General features: G+C 44.3%; 1 protein-coding gene across 1 annotated transcript in view; it reads right to left on the bottom strand.

Annotated features, from left to right (window-relative positions):
• The window catches only part of FAM120A (family with sequence similarity 120 member A), a 106,821-nt gene that overhangs the window by 49,819 nt on the left and 41,377 nt on the right, over positions 1–15,625 (bottom strand). Inside the window, exons 6-7 of the mRNA XM_060102441.1 lie at positions 4,460–4,557; positions 3,936–4,213 (exon numbers count right to left, since the gene is read on the bottom strand). Of these exons, the coding sequence (XP_059958424.1) occupies positions 3,936–4,213; positions 4,460–4,557 (376 nt within the window). The remainder of the gene's footprint in view (positions 1–3,935; positions 4,214–4,459; positions 4,558–15,625) is intronic.

The following is a 15,625-nucleotide window of genomic DNA, read 5'->3' as shown; positions in this document are numbered from 1 at the left end:
ACGTGCTGACTTCAAGAGAACAACAACCCAGGAAGTCCATTCCAGCAGTGCGATGGGAAAGACACCTGAACACTCCCAGCTGAAGAGACTAAAATGCCAGGTAAGGTATTAAAAAAAAGGGAGGGAGATAAAGGACAGGGCCTGCCGAGTGCATACATACACACATACAGCAAAGGTGCCACCACCTGAACCTGAAGACCAGCCAAGAGGCACTTTCACACCTGGCAACTCCTCCATAGGACACCTTAGCATGTACTTCCTTTCACATCGGAACATTCTTTGGAGTGGCTCCATGGTATTCCCTATAAGGAATGTCTCTATTGTCTGCATTTGGGGCATACACAGATCTTTTGCTCTTAAATGCTCCCCCACACCCACCTTTGCACACAGATGGCGCAAACCCTCCCAGGAGGAAGATCCACAGCCCTCAGACACCTGTGTGTCACGGTGACCACAGAGACCGAGGACCTGCCAGGAGAGCCTAAACCTCGTGTTCCACCAACTCCACCGATGTCCCCCACTGAACTTTATCTTTAAAAACCAATGTTTGCCAATTTTATAGGTTAAAGAAAGGTACCTTGTTATGTTTTAAGTTGCATGCCTTTGGTTTTTTTTTTAGTAAGAGTGAACAACATTCTTTCGTGTTATTGACCATCTGTGTTTCCTCTGTGAACTGCAAGTTTATATTCTTTGCCATATAAAGCAGTTATCTTTTTAATTTGTAGGAAGCTGGGTGGTTTTTGGGGGGAGGGGCTTATTTGGGGGGGTATTTTGGGGAGGGTTATTCTGTAACAGGCCCCATTACCCGTCAGCACCATCCTTTAAAAAAAAATGCTACTGCTTTTCCACTGGGGAAATGAGGTCATTTATTTTGTGATCTCCCATATTCAGGATTCTTTCCCAGTACTGCGGGGAATATGGTGGAAGGAGTGCAAATGCCTGAGGGAACTGAACAAGAAAAGGGCACACCCAGCCAGGGCCCGTGCAGGCCTCCCTCCTCTCTATTGTACAAGTCGGTGTCTTAGGGTAGGGCAATTAAAAATGTTTCTACAGTCAATCTGCAGAAGGTGGTACGACCAGAGGCATTTCAGTTCAACTGTGCAGTAATTTCCCCAGCCCAATGGCCTGGCCACCCAGACACCTGCCCATTCCCAGGACAAAGAGCACCCAGATTGGAGCAAATTCATTTCCAAAGAAACACTGGGATCTTTCTAGCCCCAGGACCATTCCAAGCAAATACTGTGGATGTTTCCCATCACTCTTAGAACAGAATTCAGAGTGTACACCACCCAGCCTCCACCTCACTCGACACCGCAGTCGCATTGGCTTCCCCTTCCTCCACCCCGCACTCGTCCAGCTCTCTCCCGGCTCCGTCACGGCTCGAATCCTGCCTCTCAGGAAGCAATCCCTCCTCCAGACCAACTTGTCTGGTGTCTGCCTCGCATACTCACCACTTGGGTTATCTGTTCGTTTGTCTACTCACTTCTTTGCAGGCCTCCATCAGCACGCCATGTCTGCGCTGCCGGCTGCTATGCTCACCGGTAGATGGCAAGTGCTCAGGTGTTGCTTGGCTAAATGAATGGATGATTTCTTTCCCTTAAGACCATCCTGAGAGCACAGTGCAGATCCAGGGGTCCCAATTACAGTCCACACCAAAGGTAAACCAAATCCTGACTTACTGCCCCTACTTAGTTTCTGAACTAGGAGGGCAATTCCCTGTCCTAAGCGTGGCCTCAAAAGTGTACACACGTAACTTATTCAAACGGAATCCTCACCCTGAAATCATGAACACTACCCTTCTTAGCATCCCGCCACAAGTAAGGGATGCCCATAATCAGATCGTACTCTGCCTGGCTTATGAGCCTGAAGCCGCTGGTACAAGCTCCCTATCCTCTTTTCCTTCCCTCCTCCCTCTCAATTTTAACACACCTATCTCTTATTTGTTACAACAAATGGAAAAACAGATTCAAGGAAATGAAAACATTGCTAAGCCACGTAACTTGATCCAGGCTTAGCAATCTTTCAATTCCAGATTGTGGATGTGCTCTGCCTTTTTTACCACATTTCACACCACGAGAGGGTGAGGTGCCCATGCCATCCCCACATATGGAGTTCACCTTCCAGAGGCTCCTCCAGAAAAACAGTAAAAATGCCCCGAGTTGGGGGGGTACAGACAGTTAAGTGCTACAGAGCTCAGAGGTAGGAGAAATGACTAAGATTGAGGAAAAGCTCCAGGGAAGGCAACACTGATCAGAACCTCTGGGAACAGGGCAGAGTTGAGTATGCACAAGAGAAGGGAGGGGCTCTCATGCAATCTTATCCACTCAAGTTCAACTCATATCCTAACAGGGCAGCTTGCCAAATTAAGCAGGCAACTCACATTAGCTCCGCATCCCTACCCGGAAGGAACAGGATCACCACTGGACCTCCCCAGACCAGGGCCTGTCCTGGCTCACAAAGTTCATCACCTGCACAGGACTCCAAGCCACAAACAGTGGCTTTGTGTCTTATTTCTACTTGTGTTTCAGAGTCTAGAAAGAATGTTTCTTACTAAAATGAACCTGCCTATAGATATCTTGGTCTTGCTGACATGAGTCAGTTATTAAAAGAAAACTCATAGTTCCTTAGTGAGTGAAAGGGCTCCTGAGACATCTATCAGCTGTTCTCAAACTTCTCTGTGCTGAAGAGTCACATGGTCTCATTTACACTTGCAGATTTCTAAGCCCCAACACAGCAATTCTCATTCAGTAGGTCTTAAATATATTATCTTTCTAGAAGGTTAATTTAAAAGTCTGAATGCTAAATTACAACGTTTTCCTTCATTTTAGAATTGTAGGACTGCACATACAACAAGTAAATATTTATGCATTTTATGTTTCTCTGTTTCACGATAGCACACATCCCCGGCTGGCAGCAAACTCCTCAGTAACTGCCGCCCAAGGTCAGCAGACTTAGTGCCCATTTTACAGATGGAGAAAAAGAGGACAAAAGAGGAAGAACCTCTGGCTTCAGGTGACACACCCATAGAATTTGCAGGAGGACTGGAAACTGTGTCTCAGATTTTCATACAGCAGAAACTGACAGAGCAATAACTGGCCATGGGCATTTACTGAGAATCAGAGTTCAAACCGAGGAAAAAGAGAACCAGATGTAAAGAAAAGAAAGACTCTTCCTTTCCTTTCTTCTTTCTTTTTTTGAATCAGGTTTCTTAGAAACATAAGATTATGTAAGGGGAGGAGGAGGACTGTGAATTTTAAGACTTTCTCGATCAGATTCTAACAAATTTAAGTATTTGAAAATGCATTTATTCAGGGACACACATTGTTTAAAATACTCCTTCTACAGGGAGAATTCCAACCTGGGTCTGGCAGCTTTCCATGGTTTTGGCTGGGTGAACAGTGTTATTTCAAGAACAGTCCTATGAGCTGCTGAGTTGGGGTTCAAGTTGCTGAATTCAGGAGGAAAGGAAATTCTGATTCCCCCTCAATCCAGGAGCCAAGAGACTGAAAGCCACAGGAGTCTAACTTAAAATGCTTTCTTGGGGTGGGACTAGCGGAATCACAGCCCAAAAGAGAGTAAGGGTCAGGCAGAACTTGACCAGATAACAACCACGTTTAGTGGTCACACAAACTAATTTTCCTAAAATTCCACCCCAAAAGAGCCGGGGCGGGTGGGGGACGCCAAGGCTCTGGGCTGGCACAGTACAGATTTTCAACCTGGAAGCCTCGAGGAAACATCTAACCTTTTCTTTCGGTCTGAGGAGTCTTGGTCCAAGCACAGAGTGACTGTCACCTACCTATAACAAACAGCATGTTTGAGTACAACCATCGGTGCTATGGGCTGGCCAGCCAGAAGGCGGCTTCCCTGGGGACTGCAAGCTACTTAAGAAGCTGCTACACTTCCGGGAAGCACCAACTACTCCATACACCACTCACTTTGCAGCTCCTCCACTGCCTTCATCATTGTCTGAAGATGATGACGTAGAAGAACCAGGAAAGTATGCTGAGTCCACGTGATTGGGACTGCCGCTTGGAGCTGGGTTGATCGGGGAGGACCGTTCATACAGTGGGGTATGCTTTCCTTCATGAGGAATGTTACTGTAGTTCTGCTCCGTCAGATTCTTTCCGCTGGTTTCCAAGGTGAGAGCCGGCTCAGCGAGGCTGTATGGGTGTGGACCCTGGCCCGGAGCACCTGGGCTGGGCACCTGGGGGGCCTGAAACAGAGGGTATATAGATCACACATGCATACACACCGCTCGCATGGCCCGGAACACATTAGCATAACCCGGCCTTGGCTAAGTTTTAATTCAACACACACTGTGAAGCAGGTGCTTCACATATCCTGAGTTTAAGAAATTATTTTAGCATTCATTAAGATCGGATGCATATGCAGCTTTCAAGGCAGCTGTCCCGCACCAAGGCTGGGCAGACCAGCTGAGGAAGGAAAGGAAAGGCCTTACCACAGGCTTTGCTTGCAGAGAGGTCTGTGGAATGTTGAGCATCTGGGGGGGGACATACGGTGGCACTATCCCAGGCATTCCAAACGGATTTGGTCTGGCTGTTTCATCAATACGGAAAGAAAACAATAAAACAACTGTGAGCAGGAGGCCATTCCCCAGGGCACAGCAGTGGCTAGCACACATCTCCATCTGTCTTGCACCTCCTCAGGTGCCAGCATACCACTGGCCCCACTTCCCAGAAACCTTTAGAAATTCATGTTTAACATTAAAAATACTTAATCTTATGATGACCAATTTTATACACTGGGGCTAGAATTCTAACTTTCAAGAGTTTTCAATTCACGTCTGATGGTGTTTTTGCTTTTGTCCATTTCCTTGACTGCCTGGCTTGTCGCTGTCTTTAACTTAACAGGTGTTCTTATTCTCTCTCTGCTCACTGCTGACAAAGCTGGAAGCCCTGTGGTACTCTAAGCACTAAAGGAACAAAAGAAGGACACAGCACTTCTTCCCCTTCCATACGGGAAACAATGGAATTTTTCTATTTAAACTAAAATTAGGTTCGTAGCTACTAGCACGCTTTTAAATACAAAAAGTGAAGTGTGGTAGTCACTGCCTATACTTTTGGTTTGTTTTCATTGTTAAGGAAACCATGATCAGCTTACACATGCATTATACATGCACTGCGGGGTCAGTAAAACTTGGGGTTTTGTGCTCCCTTAGAAAATGACTTTATAAAACCTGTTCTGATGTATGCTGGCATTTGTCCTTCATTATCCTCGTGCTAACTTGTAACAGTGAAGCACAGAATGCAAGCCACGTAGAGAAGTGGCCCCAAACACAACGTCAGGCAGGAGTGGGTCCCATGTCAGCTTAAAGACATGACATAAAGCAATCAACTCGGCCCAAGGTTCAGAAACCTCCATATCCACAACACTCAGTCTCCTTGCGGGTCTGAGGAGAGGTGGGGGTCAGCACAAGCAAGGCCCCCAGCATGTGGTGATGGGGGATGAGTGTGGTCTTCATGTCAAAGACACTTCAAAATATCATGATTTACTAATGTGATAAAAATGAGGAGACTCTTCAGGGCTTTGTTCACCTGCTGAACAGTTAGGTGTGGCGTGCCTGAGAGGACAGGCTGCGAGGGCCAGCCCAGGGCTACTACAAGACCCGGGGGTGTCATCAGGACTCAGACTGCAGGAGACACAGAGAAAACACACCCAGTGAGAACACACAACAGACCCTACTGGTGCCCCCACAGCCACACTGTCTCTTCCTTAGGTTTCTTTTAAAAACAGAACAAAACCAAGCCTAGAGCTACCTCAACGCGAACGTCATTTATCAGGAAGAGTGCTTTTCTAACCTCAAAACCTGAGGGACATCAGGTGAGAAACACACAACCCATAAACCACTACCAACTTGTCAAGAAAAATAAACCCACATTTAATTTAACTAAAAAAAATAATAAAGTGCCCCAAACCCTCCCTCTCATTCTCTGAAAGGAAACTCCCACTGATACCTAACCTGAGGCTCCCTGAGCCAATCCAGTCCTGGGCCGCAAGGACACTGGGAGCACTGAGGCTTGGGCCGTTGCTCACTTCTTACTACCCCACAAGACTCATGAGCCTCAGAAGCCATGATCTGTTGGAAGATCCCATCTCAAGCGCCTGGTGCTCAAGTTGGAAATGCCATAGCCCTCTGATCTCAGCTCGCACGAACAGAAAGCTTGGCCCAGCTTCCACTTTCCACTGAACAGAGATGGCTGCGGGACAAAGAGCTGGGAATGGTGATGCTGGCACGTGTGCATGTGGGGCTGGTGTCCCATCTACACACTCACATACACACAAATGTTCACCACACAGACACACATGCACGTTCGCCTGCACTCACACACACAAGGAGACATTCCTGATCAAACAGTAAGTCCATGAGTTATGAACCTCTGAGTGTGAGATACGTGATGCCGTAACTGTTAAAGTCCCTTCTCGGGTGATTCTGAATTTTAGCCAGATTTTGGGTGAAAGAGTATTATGAAATCCACTCAAGCTCTAATGCTGTAACTTAAATCACTGCAAAAAGTCTAGTATACAATCCCTTGTAGCTGATCTGCCATACTTAACTTCAGAGTAATAAGAATGAGAGACTGGACTCTTCAATTATGCAGCAGCATTCAAGTGAAGATGAACATTTATGTTTCACTCTATTTTTGGCCATTATATGCTACAAAATTCTTGAAAGCACAAACTTTCCTTAAAAAAAAACCAAACAGGGCTTCCCTGGTGGCGCAGTGGTTGAGAGTCCGCCTGCCAATGCAGGACACACGGGTTCGAGCCCTGATCTGGGAAGATCCCACATGCCACGGAGCAGCTGGCCCCGTGAGCCACAATTACTGAGCCTGCGCGTCTGGAGCCTGTGCTCCGCAACAAGAGAGGCTGCGATAGTGAGAGGCCCGCGCAACGCGATGAGGAGTGGCCCCCACGTGCCACAACTAGAGAAAGCCCTCGCACAGAAACGAAGACCCAACACAGCGATAAATTTAAAAAAAAAAAAAAAAAAAAAAAAAAGCCGGTGACACGTACGTGTGCCGAGACAGCACGAATTGGAGGAAAAAAAAACACCAAACAAAAACAAAAAGAAACCCCCCAAAACAGAAACACACACAAAACTATAACTTAAAAGCAAAGATTTCCAAGGAAAGAACATTTTCTAAAATCATATTTCAATCACTGACCTCAAATAAACCTTTGAGAACCCACAGGACTAGTTACTATTCTATCATAACCTAGTCTATTAAGTGAATTAATTTGTCTACATTTCTCTGATGGCTGCAGAAATGCGTAATAAGCGAGGGCCTGCCTCTGCATACTGCATGCCTTCTTATAAATCAGTTCTTGTTCTCAATGCCCTCGTGCAGCTAAGCAGAGTCATTGTCTGTCTTCTGTGTGACAAGGACATCTTTCTCAGAATTGACACCAGTTCACAGAGTGGAGATTAACACCACCAGTTTCTCATTCTCTTCCTTTCACAAATACTTACTAAGAGAGGTAGGCCTTTGTTAGAAAAGTATGCAGAATGAAGACAGACGAAAGGGAAAAAAGTATTTAATTAGTATTTGAAAAATATTTTCATAATTAAAAAATATTTAAATATTAAAGACTTTGAGAATAAGAGAAAGAAAGCATGCATTGCAGCCCTTACAGCTGTGCTTAGTTAGCTGTGAACTCTCATAGATAAGACACTCTGTGCAGTATCCACTCCCTTGAATTACTTACTGTGCCTGTATGAAGCTAACCAGCTTTTCTCTAAATTAAAATAAGATTAAAAGAAGGAATGGTGGGCCTCCCTGGTGGCGCAAGTGGTTGAGAGTCCGCCTGCCGATGCAGGGGATACGGGTTCGTGCCCCGGTCTGGGAGGATCCCATATGCCGCGGAGCGGCTGGGCCCGTGAGCCATGGCCGCTGGGCCTGCGCGTCCGGAGCCTGCGCGTCCGGAGCCTGTGCTCCGCAACGGGGGAGGCCACAACAGTGAGAGGCCCGCATACCGCAAAAAAAAAAAAAAGAAGGAATGGTGTTAACCAAAAACTCTACTGAGAACTAGTCACCCCTACCCCAACCTAACAAATATTCATCTATTACTGGGCACGTTACTGTGAAGATGTTACATTAAACAAACAATAGGAACAAAGTAATATTTTTTTAATTCTATAATTTAGATGGGTGCTGATGCATGATTTTCAAGTGTTACACAAAAAACATAGCTTTGAACATTTAAAGAATAAATAAACCAATATACTCCCTACCACCAACACCAGTTTTCAATGCTTGCAAAAAAAACAAAGCAAAATTTTCAAACTATGTTAACCATGTTGACATATTTACTCAATACCAATAGTCTACAGAACTTAAGGTACAAAGTTATATGAAGGAGAATTCTACGTAATTTGTTTTCATCCTCTCCCAAACGAATAGCTTCCGAAGGCAAGCTGGGGTGGGGGACAGTGGGAACCAACAGGACACTGGTGTGGCCTATGAAGCCTGGTAGGCCGGGCATAGCCAAGGAGGCATGGGGCTTTTGGGAAGGAGGAGACAGAAATCATCCCAGCTCTTAGAGGACTGAACCTCGTCAGTTTCTAGTGAGTACCAACTCCCAAGAGCTCAGAGCTGGGGCAGCTGATGCCTACCTGGAGCCACAGTGCTGGCAAGGCCCCACAGGAAGAGTCAGAGGCCACTGTCCAGGAGAGAAGCCCTCACAATGGAAGGCTAAGTGTAGGGCAAATTACAGTAAGATCATGAATAAAGCAAGTAGGCACCTGAAAGAATTATGAGCAATGAAAAAACTTAACCTAGGGAAGCACGTTTCGGATGAATATATCAATAAACAAGACCTTTCTGAGAACTAGAGCTGTTCAACAATGACAAGGGCTGCTTTGACTGCTTGACGGTTGGTGTAGGAATATACCATGGTCAGGAGGTATCCTGGTGCTTACACAGCATCCCTGGTTATCCAAACCTCTTCTGTCCTTGAGTTTAGATAGCACATGTGTGGACCTCAAAGGATACAGTATTATTCAAATCCACGTGATACCTGAGTCTTAAAGAGCAAGAGTCTGAATAGTGAGAAACTTATCCCAAATTTTATCCAAATCTATTAAATTCCTGAGTTCACTTAATCAGGTTTGAATCGTAGGCGTTAAATAGCAAAAGAAAAGAACTCTTAAATCTCATTCAGCCACCTACATGGTTTTATAAGTCTATGATAAATCAAGACAAAGCAGTTTCTGTCCATCTGTGAATTCTAAAAAGCACAACCTAAAAGAAAAGTTTAAAGGCCTTTATTTGGAAGTCACTGATAAACTGAACTAGCAGTCCCCTTCTGTCACTGAATACTGAGAAGCCACCAACAGACCTGATGACAAGCTGTGCCCATCTCAGGAAGACACACCTTGCAGTCTTTTAAAGCAGATGGCAACTGAAAGGAGATGTATTTTCAGTTCTTCTAAAATGACCAATTTTCAGGTTTTTTAAAAAACTGACCTTTCAAAAACCCTTAAGAGCAGACAACCTATAGCACTGCATACCACATCAACTGAAATAAACTGACTAAAAACTGAATGAAAGGTCACAGGAACAGACTGAGAGAATCCACTGATCTACATAGGAATCAAGGAGAAAGAATAAGTGGACTTCCTATTTAACGTGATAGCATCTTAGCTTCTCTCTGGCAGCATCTATTCTGTCAGACCCCTGGGGGCTTGACATCAATGCCATATGCATTAGCTTTAAAAAGATAAAAATTGAAAAAGATGAACATGCACACATCTCAAAAACAGCAAGTACAGAATGACAGGTACAATACAGCATTTAATTAAAAATCAAAACACTATGATTTATTGTTCTATATATGAGGTAAGGAACTATAAAAACCATTAGAGGGGGACAGACATGATTTTTAGAAAAGCCTAATGTACGGCTTCCCTGGTGGCGCAGTGGTTGAGAGTCCGCCTGCCGATGCAGGGGACACGGGTTCGTGCCCCGGTCAGGGAAGATCCCACATGCCGCGGAGCGGCTGGGCCCGTGAGCCATGGCCGCTGAGCCTGCGCGTCTGGAGCCTGTGCTCCACAACGGGAGAGGCCACAACAGCGAGAGACCTGAGTACCGCAAAAAAAAAAAAAAGAAAGAAAAGAAAAGCCTAATGTATTTCTTTAAAGACATTTGTTAAACCTGTTTAATGGGTACCCTAATGCTCATGATACTATCCTTTGTCTTTTTCAGTTACATTTAAAGCTTTCCATGATAAGAAAGTTTAAGCAAAAACTTTGGAAAGAGTGGGTTTAGTAATCAAAACTATAAGAATGACTATGATGTAACTTGCCAAATTTCAATAACTTATTAGTAGAGTAACAGTATAATATCATATACTTGGTGACAAAACATTTTTAAAGTGATAATTATAACAGGAGAAAAACTGAAAATATTCTAGTGATGACCACAGAACATGGTTAAGTAGATTACAGCACATCCCCACTGTCGAACATTAGACAAGCTTTAAAAATACTAAGGCAAAAAAAAAAAAAAAAAATACTAAGGCAAACCTTTGTGAAGTTACAGGGAAGCTCCAAAGGCACACCGTTGGGTAGGAACAGGGCAGGTTGCCTTATAGTATGTGCGGTCAGTCCCACTATGGGTCCTGCGGCCTGGCTACAGCCAGCACTCGCAGCAGGAGGCCTGTGCCACCCCTGCATAGTGAGCCTGGGCGCACGGACGATGGCAGGTGGACGAGGTCCTGAGGGCCGTGTCACCTGGCGTAGGGTAGCAGTGACGCTGAGTATAGTTCGGGCCACGGGAGCAGCGCGGGCAGTGTTCTGATCTCTCTCACTTCTTCTCCCCAGACACATGTGTACATGCCACCGCCCTCTACTCTGGGCAGGTCACACTACGGACTCTGCATGACCTCCGTGTCCCACAGTGGGCCCGAATGAGTGACCTTGGGTCCTGGAGACCTAACAGCCTCTTTCTCATCAGCTGAGGAAGCCCAGCAGGTGCCACATCCTTCTTCACAGACTGTGTCTTCATGTTCAGGGGGGTCATTTCCTGACCATCCCCTTTCATGCTGGGAGTGTGTGTGTTGTTGGGGAGGTAGAGACATATTTTCAGAAAGACTGTCAACACAACCTAGAAGCCCAGCAACAATCAATAGAATAGTTTGGTGAGCACTGTGCAGACTGTGTAGCCTCAGGAACCCGCCTTCTCAAGACACCAGAAAGTGATGCCTTCCAGTAAAGCCATGGCTCAGAATGAGGGCCCACTGACTGGTCCTTGCTTCCCCCTTACACTTGAAGACGCACCTTTCTGAGCCCTGGTCCCAAGAGCTGTGGTCCAGGAGCACCAACTATGGAGTCTAATTGTTCCTGTTAAGACAGCAGGCATTTATGTTCTCTTGCAGATGGGTCACCAGCGGTTGGCACTGAAGTCTGCCATCTGGCATTTTGTGAATCAGGATCCTCTGACCCAGTCAGGTAGAATGTGGCCAGCCTTGGGGGCCTGTCAGGACACAGGCTGATGCAGGCCCCTGACCTGGGCAAGCCCGTCCAGATAAAACACCCATGGGGCCTCTCTGCCAGCACCTAGGAAGTTTCTATAGCCAGAGGTCCTTTCTTTGTGGTCACTACGTAGAATTTGTTCTTTGCTTTAGTGGTGACAGCTCCTATTTCAATATGGTTCTCTTTGCACAATTCTATTATTTGTTCATGCTGGCCTGCTGCCTGGAGGGCTCCCTTGGTCCCCATCAGACCCCTACTCCTCTATGCTCTGAGGGACCAGGGGTCACTATTACCTCCAACCTTCCATCTCCCTTCATAGCCGCCTCTCAGCTTTCATCATCCACCTAAAAGTTTAAGCATGTTCAAACTTCCCTCCCATTTCAAGCCCCACCCTTTATGGAAGCAATTGGAGGTGGATTTGGAGGACTGGTGCTGACCTACCCCACCCTCTTCCATATTTTACAGCACAGAAGAAGCTGCAAAGCTAAAGAACTATTTTTCCTAGGCTCCCTTGCACCTCGTTGAGGATCACGCAGGCACCTGCACCTGCACAGGGTCTGGGAGCTGTGAGTTTCACAGAAGCCTCCTCCTCATCTCTGCTGACAACTGTTCTTGCCACGACTCCTATTCTGGCTGCTGCACTGCTCTCCCTGTGCCCCCAACTCCACCTCCTTTCCCTGATCTGAGGTACACCATCTCAAGACCTCCATACAGAGGGCCCTCCACAGAAAACCTCCCCAAGGCATCCGACCTACTTCCGCTGCTCCAATTAGTACTCAGGGTACACACACAATAAAGAAAAGCAAGGGGACCATTAATACAAAATTCAGGGTGCCGGAGTACAGGGGAACATGACCAGGAAGAGACAGGGATAGGGCTCTGATACTAGTAATATTCCACTGATGTTTGTTTTATTTACTGTACAAATATACTGTGTGTATGATAGTTTCAAAATAATTTACTGTACAAATATACTGTGTGTATGATAGTTTCAAAATAATTTAAGTTTTTACAATGAAAAATATCTTTCAATGAGCTTTCGTGGTCCAAAGTGTAAGCCTAAAAATCTAAGGCCACGCATGGCCCGACAAGCATCACCTGACCATTCCTTCCCTTGCTTTCCTGTGCTCCAACCACATTCTTCTGTTTCTTCTACATCCTGTCCTCTCACCTCAGGACCTTTACACATTCTGTCTCCTCTGCACATATACTTCCTCTCTATCGTCATCTTGCTAAATTCCTACTCTACACTCAAACCTCACCTGAACATTAATTTAATTGAGCAGAACTAAACACTGGTTTAATCAAGTATTGTTTTAACCGGGTTGGTCTTCCGTGACCTTCCTGTTCACATTCCTGTACGATTCCTCGTCTCCATCATCTACAAGGGCAAGGATGACATCTGTCTTGTCTACCACCCTCTCCAACACTCAGCATAGTGCGTGGCAGGAAGTAAATACATCAAAGGCTCATTTACATTTTTCAAAAAATTAATAGACTATTATTTGAGCAGTTCTGCTTTACAGAAAACATAAGCAGAAAGTATATACCTTGCATTAGTGTGCTACATTTGTTACAACTGATGATCCAATATTGATGCATTACTATTAACTAAAGTCTACAGTTTACAGTAGGATTCCCTCTTGGTGTTGTATATTCTATAGGTTTGGACAAACTTACAAGGACATAAATTCAGCATTATAGTATCATAAGGAATCTTTTCACTGCTCTAAAAATCCCATGCTTTGCCTATTTATTCCTCTCTCACCCTCAAACCCTGGAACCCCTGATCATCTTACTGTCTCCATAGTTTTGCCTTTTCCAGCATGTCATATAGTTGGAATCATACAGTATGCAGCATTTTCAGATTGGCTTCTTTCACTTAGTAATGTACATTAAAGGTTTCTCCATGGGTTTTCATGGCTTAATAGCCAATTTCTTTTCAGCACTGAATAATATTCCATTGTCTGGATGTAGCAGTTTATTTATTCATTCACCTGGTGAAGGATAGTTTTGGCAATAATGACTAAAGCTACTATAAACATCCACGTGCAGGTTTCCGTGTGAACATAAGTATTCAACTCCTTTGGGTAAATACCAAGGAGCAGGATTACTGGATCTTGTGCTAAGAGTGTGTTTGGTTTTGTAAGAAACTGCCGAACTGTCTTCAGAGTGGCTGTAACATTTTGTATTCCCACCAGCAAGAAATGAGAATGTCTGTGTTCCACATCCTCACCAGCATTTGGTGGTGACAGTGTTCCGGATCTTAAGCTATTCTAGTAGGTGTGCAGTGAGAGCTCATCTATTTTTCACTGAGGAAGGCCAAGAGGACACAGTGCGTGCTTCCTCAGACTAACAAGACCTCTGTTTTATTTGCGCAGCTTTTCACAAATACACTGGGATTAGTTCACGCCTACAGAGTCCACGTTCACAGACCTGAGGCGGGCCTCTAACGTCTCTGTTATTTGTTGTTTTAAAATTCTGCCAATGATTTTGGAGCACAGCTAAGGTTTAAGAACTACTTGTTCAACCAGGAAGCCAAATATTGCTGACAACTCAATTCTGACGTATCTTACATTTAGACTGCAGATTCTCTGGAGATGGTGGACATTAAGTGCTATGATGGAAAGGAAAAAATTATAATCATATCTAGATCCCCCATTCCCAACAGTGTTTCTGATACAGTAAATGCTTGAAAAATAATAATAATCTCACCTGTAACATTTAAAAAATCTATCTAGTAGATAATTCAGAAATATACATATATACAGATAGGTATTATATATTAAATATCCATAATCTATGTTATATAATATAGATAATTTCTGGGAGTTCATAGTACAAAAACAGCATGAGCTGGAAAAAATTCTTTTTCCACCCTGAAAAAGACCACACACCAGGCAGACCAGGCCTCCCAGCAACGGGACAGGGAGCATGTGCACTTCCTTTGTAAATTCCACACCATCCAATAACAGTATGGAGATCTGAGGTTTTTTCTCAATGCTGCAGAGAACCACAAACTCCGAAGGAAAAGCATGGAAGACACAGCAGTCACCCCCCAACGCCAGTCCACGTGGGGTCTGGCCAGGAAGGTTTTTCTTTTGAAAATACAGAACCCTGAGGCCAATTAGGCTTCTGAAAACTGTTCTGCGGTAGAATTCCAGCCAGATTTAGAAACCTCTGGGTAGAGTCAACTCTCCCCATTTTTCTGTAAGATTTCTTCAAAACTCTACCCATATTCCAGTTTCTAAAATGATTAATACACACAGGGTCTAATGAACAAGAAAGTTATTTTCCAATATTGGTTCTTCAAAATTCTGAATGTGTTTTCCTGTAGAATAATATAATGAACTATGGTTGGAAAAGACCACTTATGACCTACCTATTACTTATAAGAATATTTTTGTGGAAAATATGTCTTAGGTTCTCACTTGGGATGCCAAGAAAGTATTTCCTCAACTCAGTGTTGCCTCTTCTACGCTCTTGATTTCCGTTTCAGTCATCACTCTCCATTTAGTGGGTCCCTAACAGCACATATAGATGAAATCAATGAGCACTATCTCCAGATACTTTTATTTCTTTATACTTATCAGAAAAAAAAACAATAAAAGTGATTTTTACATTAATCTGTTTCTGCTGGCTCCAAATTATGTGTATCTAACCTGAAATAAACCTTCCTTCCCAATCTTGCCTCAACCTCTCTCAATTTCATCCCAATATTCCAGGCCATACAGTGAACTCTACACTGCCCCAAACTTCCTGCCCTGTTGTAATTCTGTGACTGTGCTTTGTTAAGTCCCTTGCTGTACAATTCAGATTACTGCAACAGTCAGAAGCAATGGGAAATGCTTTATAGAAGGATTTGTAGGTAGTTATCACCTACATTAACCTGCTTGAAAACATCACTCTAAATACCCCAACTTCTTTACCAATTACACCACTGTTCTCCATAAACCACTGAGTGAAAGTGAATCCTAAGAGTATTGACTTCATTTATAAAATACTTACCTCATAATGTCCTTTGATGATTTAATAAGAACATGAAAGCACTTTATAGAACAGTTAATATTTTTAAGAAGTTCAAACTTAAACCTCATTTAAAACTCACCTTCCTCTTCAGAACATCTTCCA

The sequence above is a fragment of the Mesoplodon densirostris genome, chromosome 6, assembly GCF_025265405.1.
Source record: "Mesoplodon densirostris isolate mMesDen1 chromosome 6, mMesDen1 primary haplotype, whole genome shotgun sequence".
Taxonomy (NCBI): Eukaryota; Metazoa; Chordata; class Mammalia; order Artiodactyla; family Ziphiidae; genus Mesoplodon; species Mesoplodon densirostris.
The sequence above is the reverse complement of the archived record's forward strand: the minus strand, read 5'-3'. Positions and strand labels throughout refer to the sequence as shown.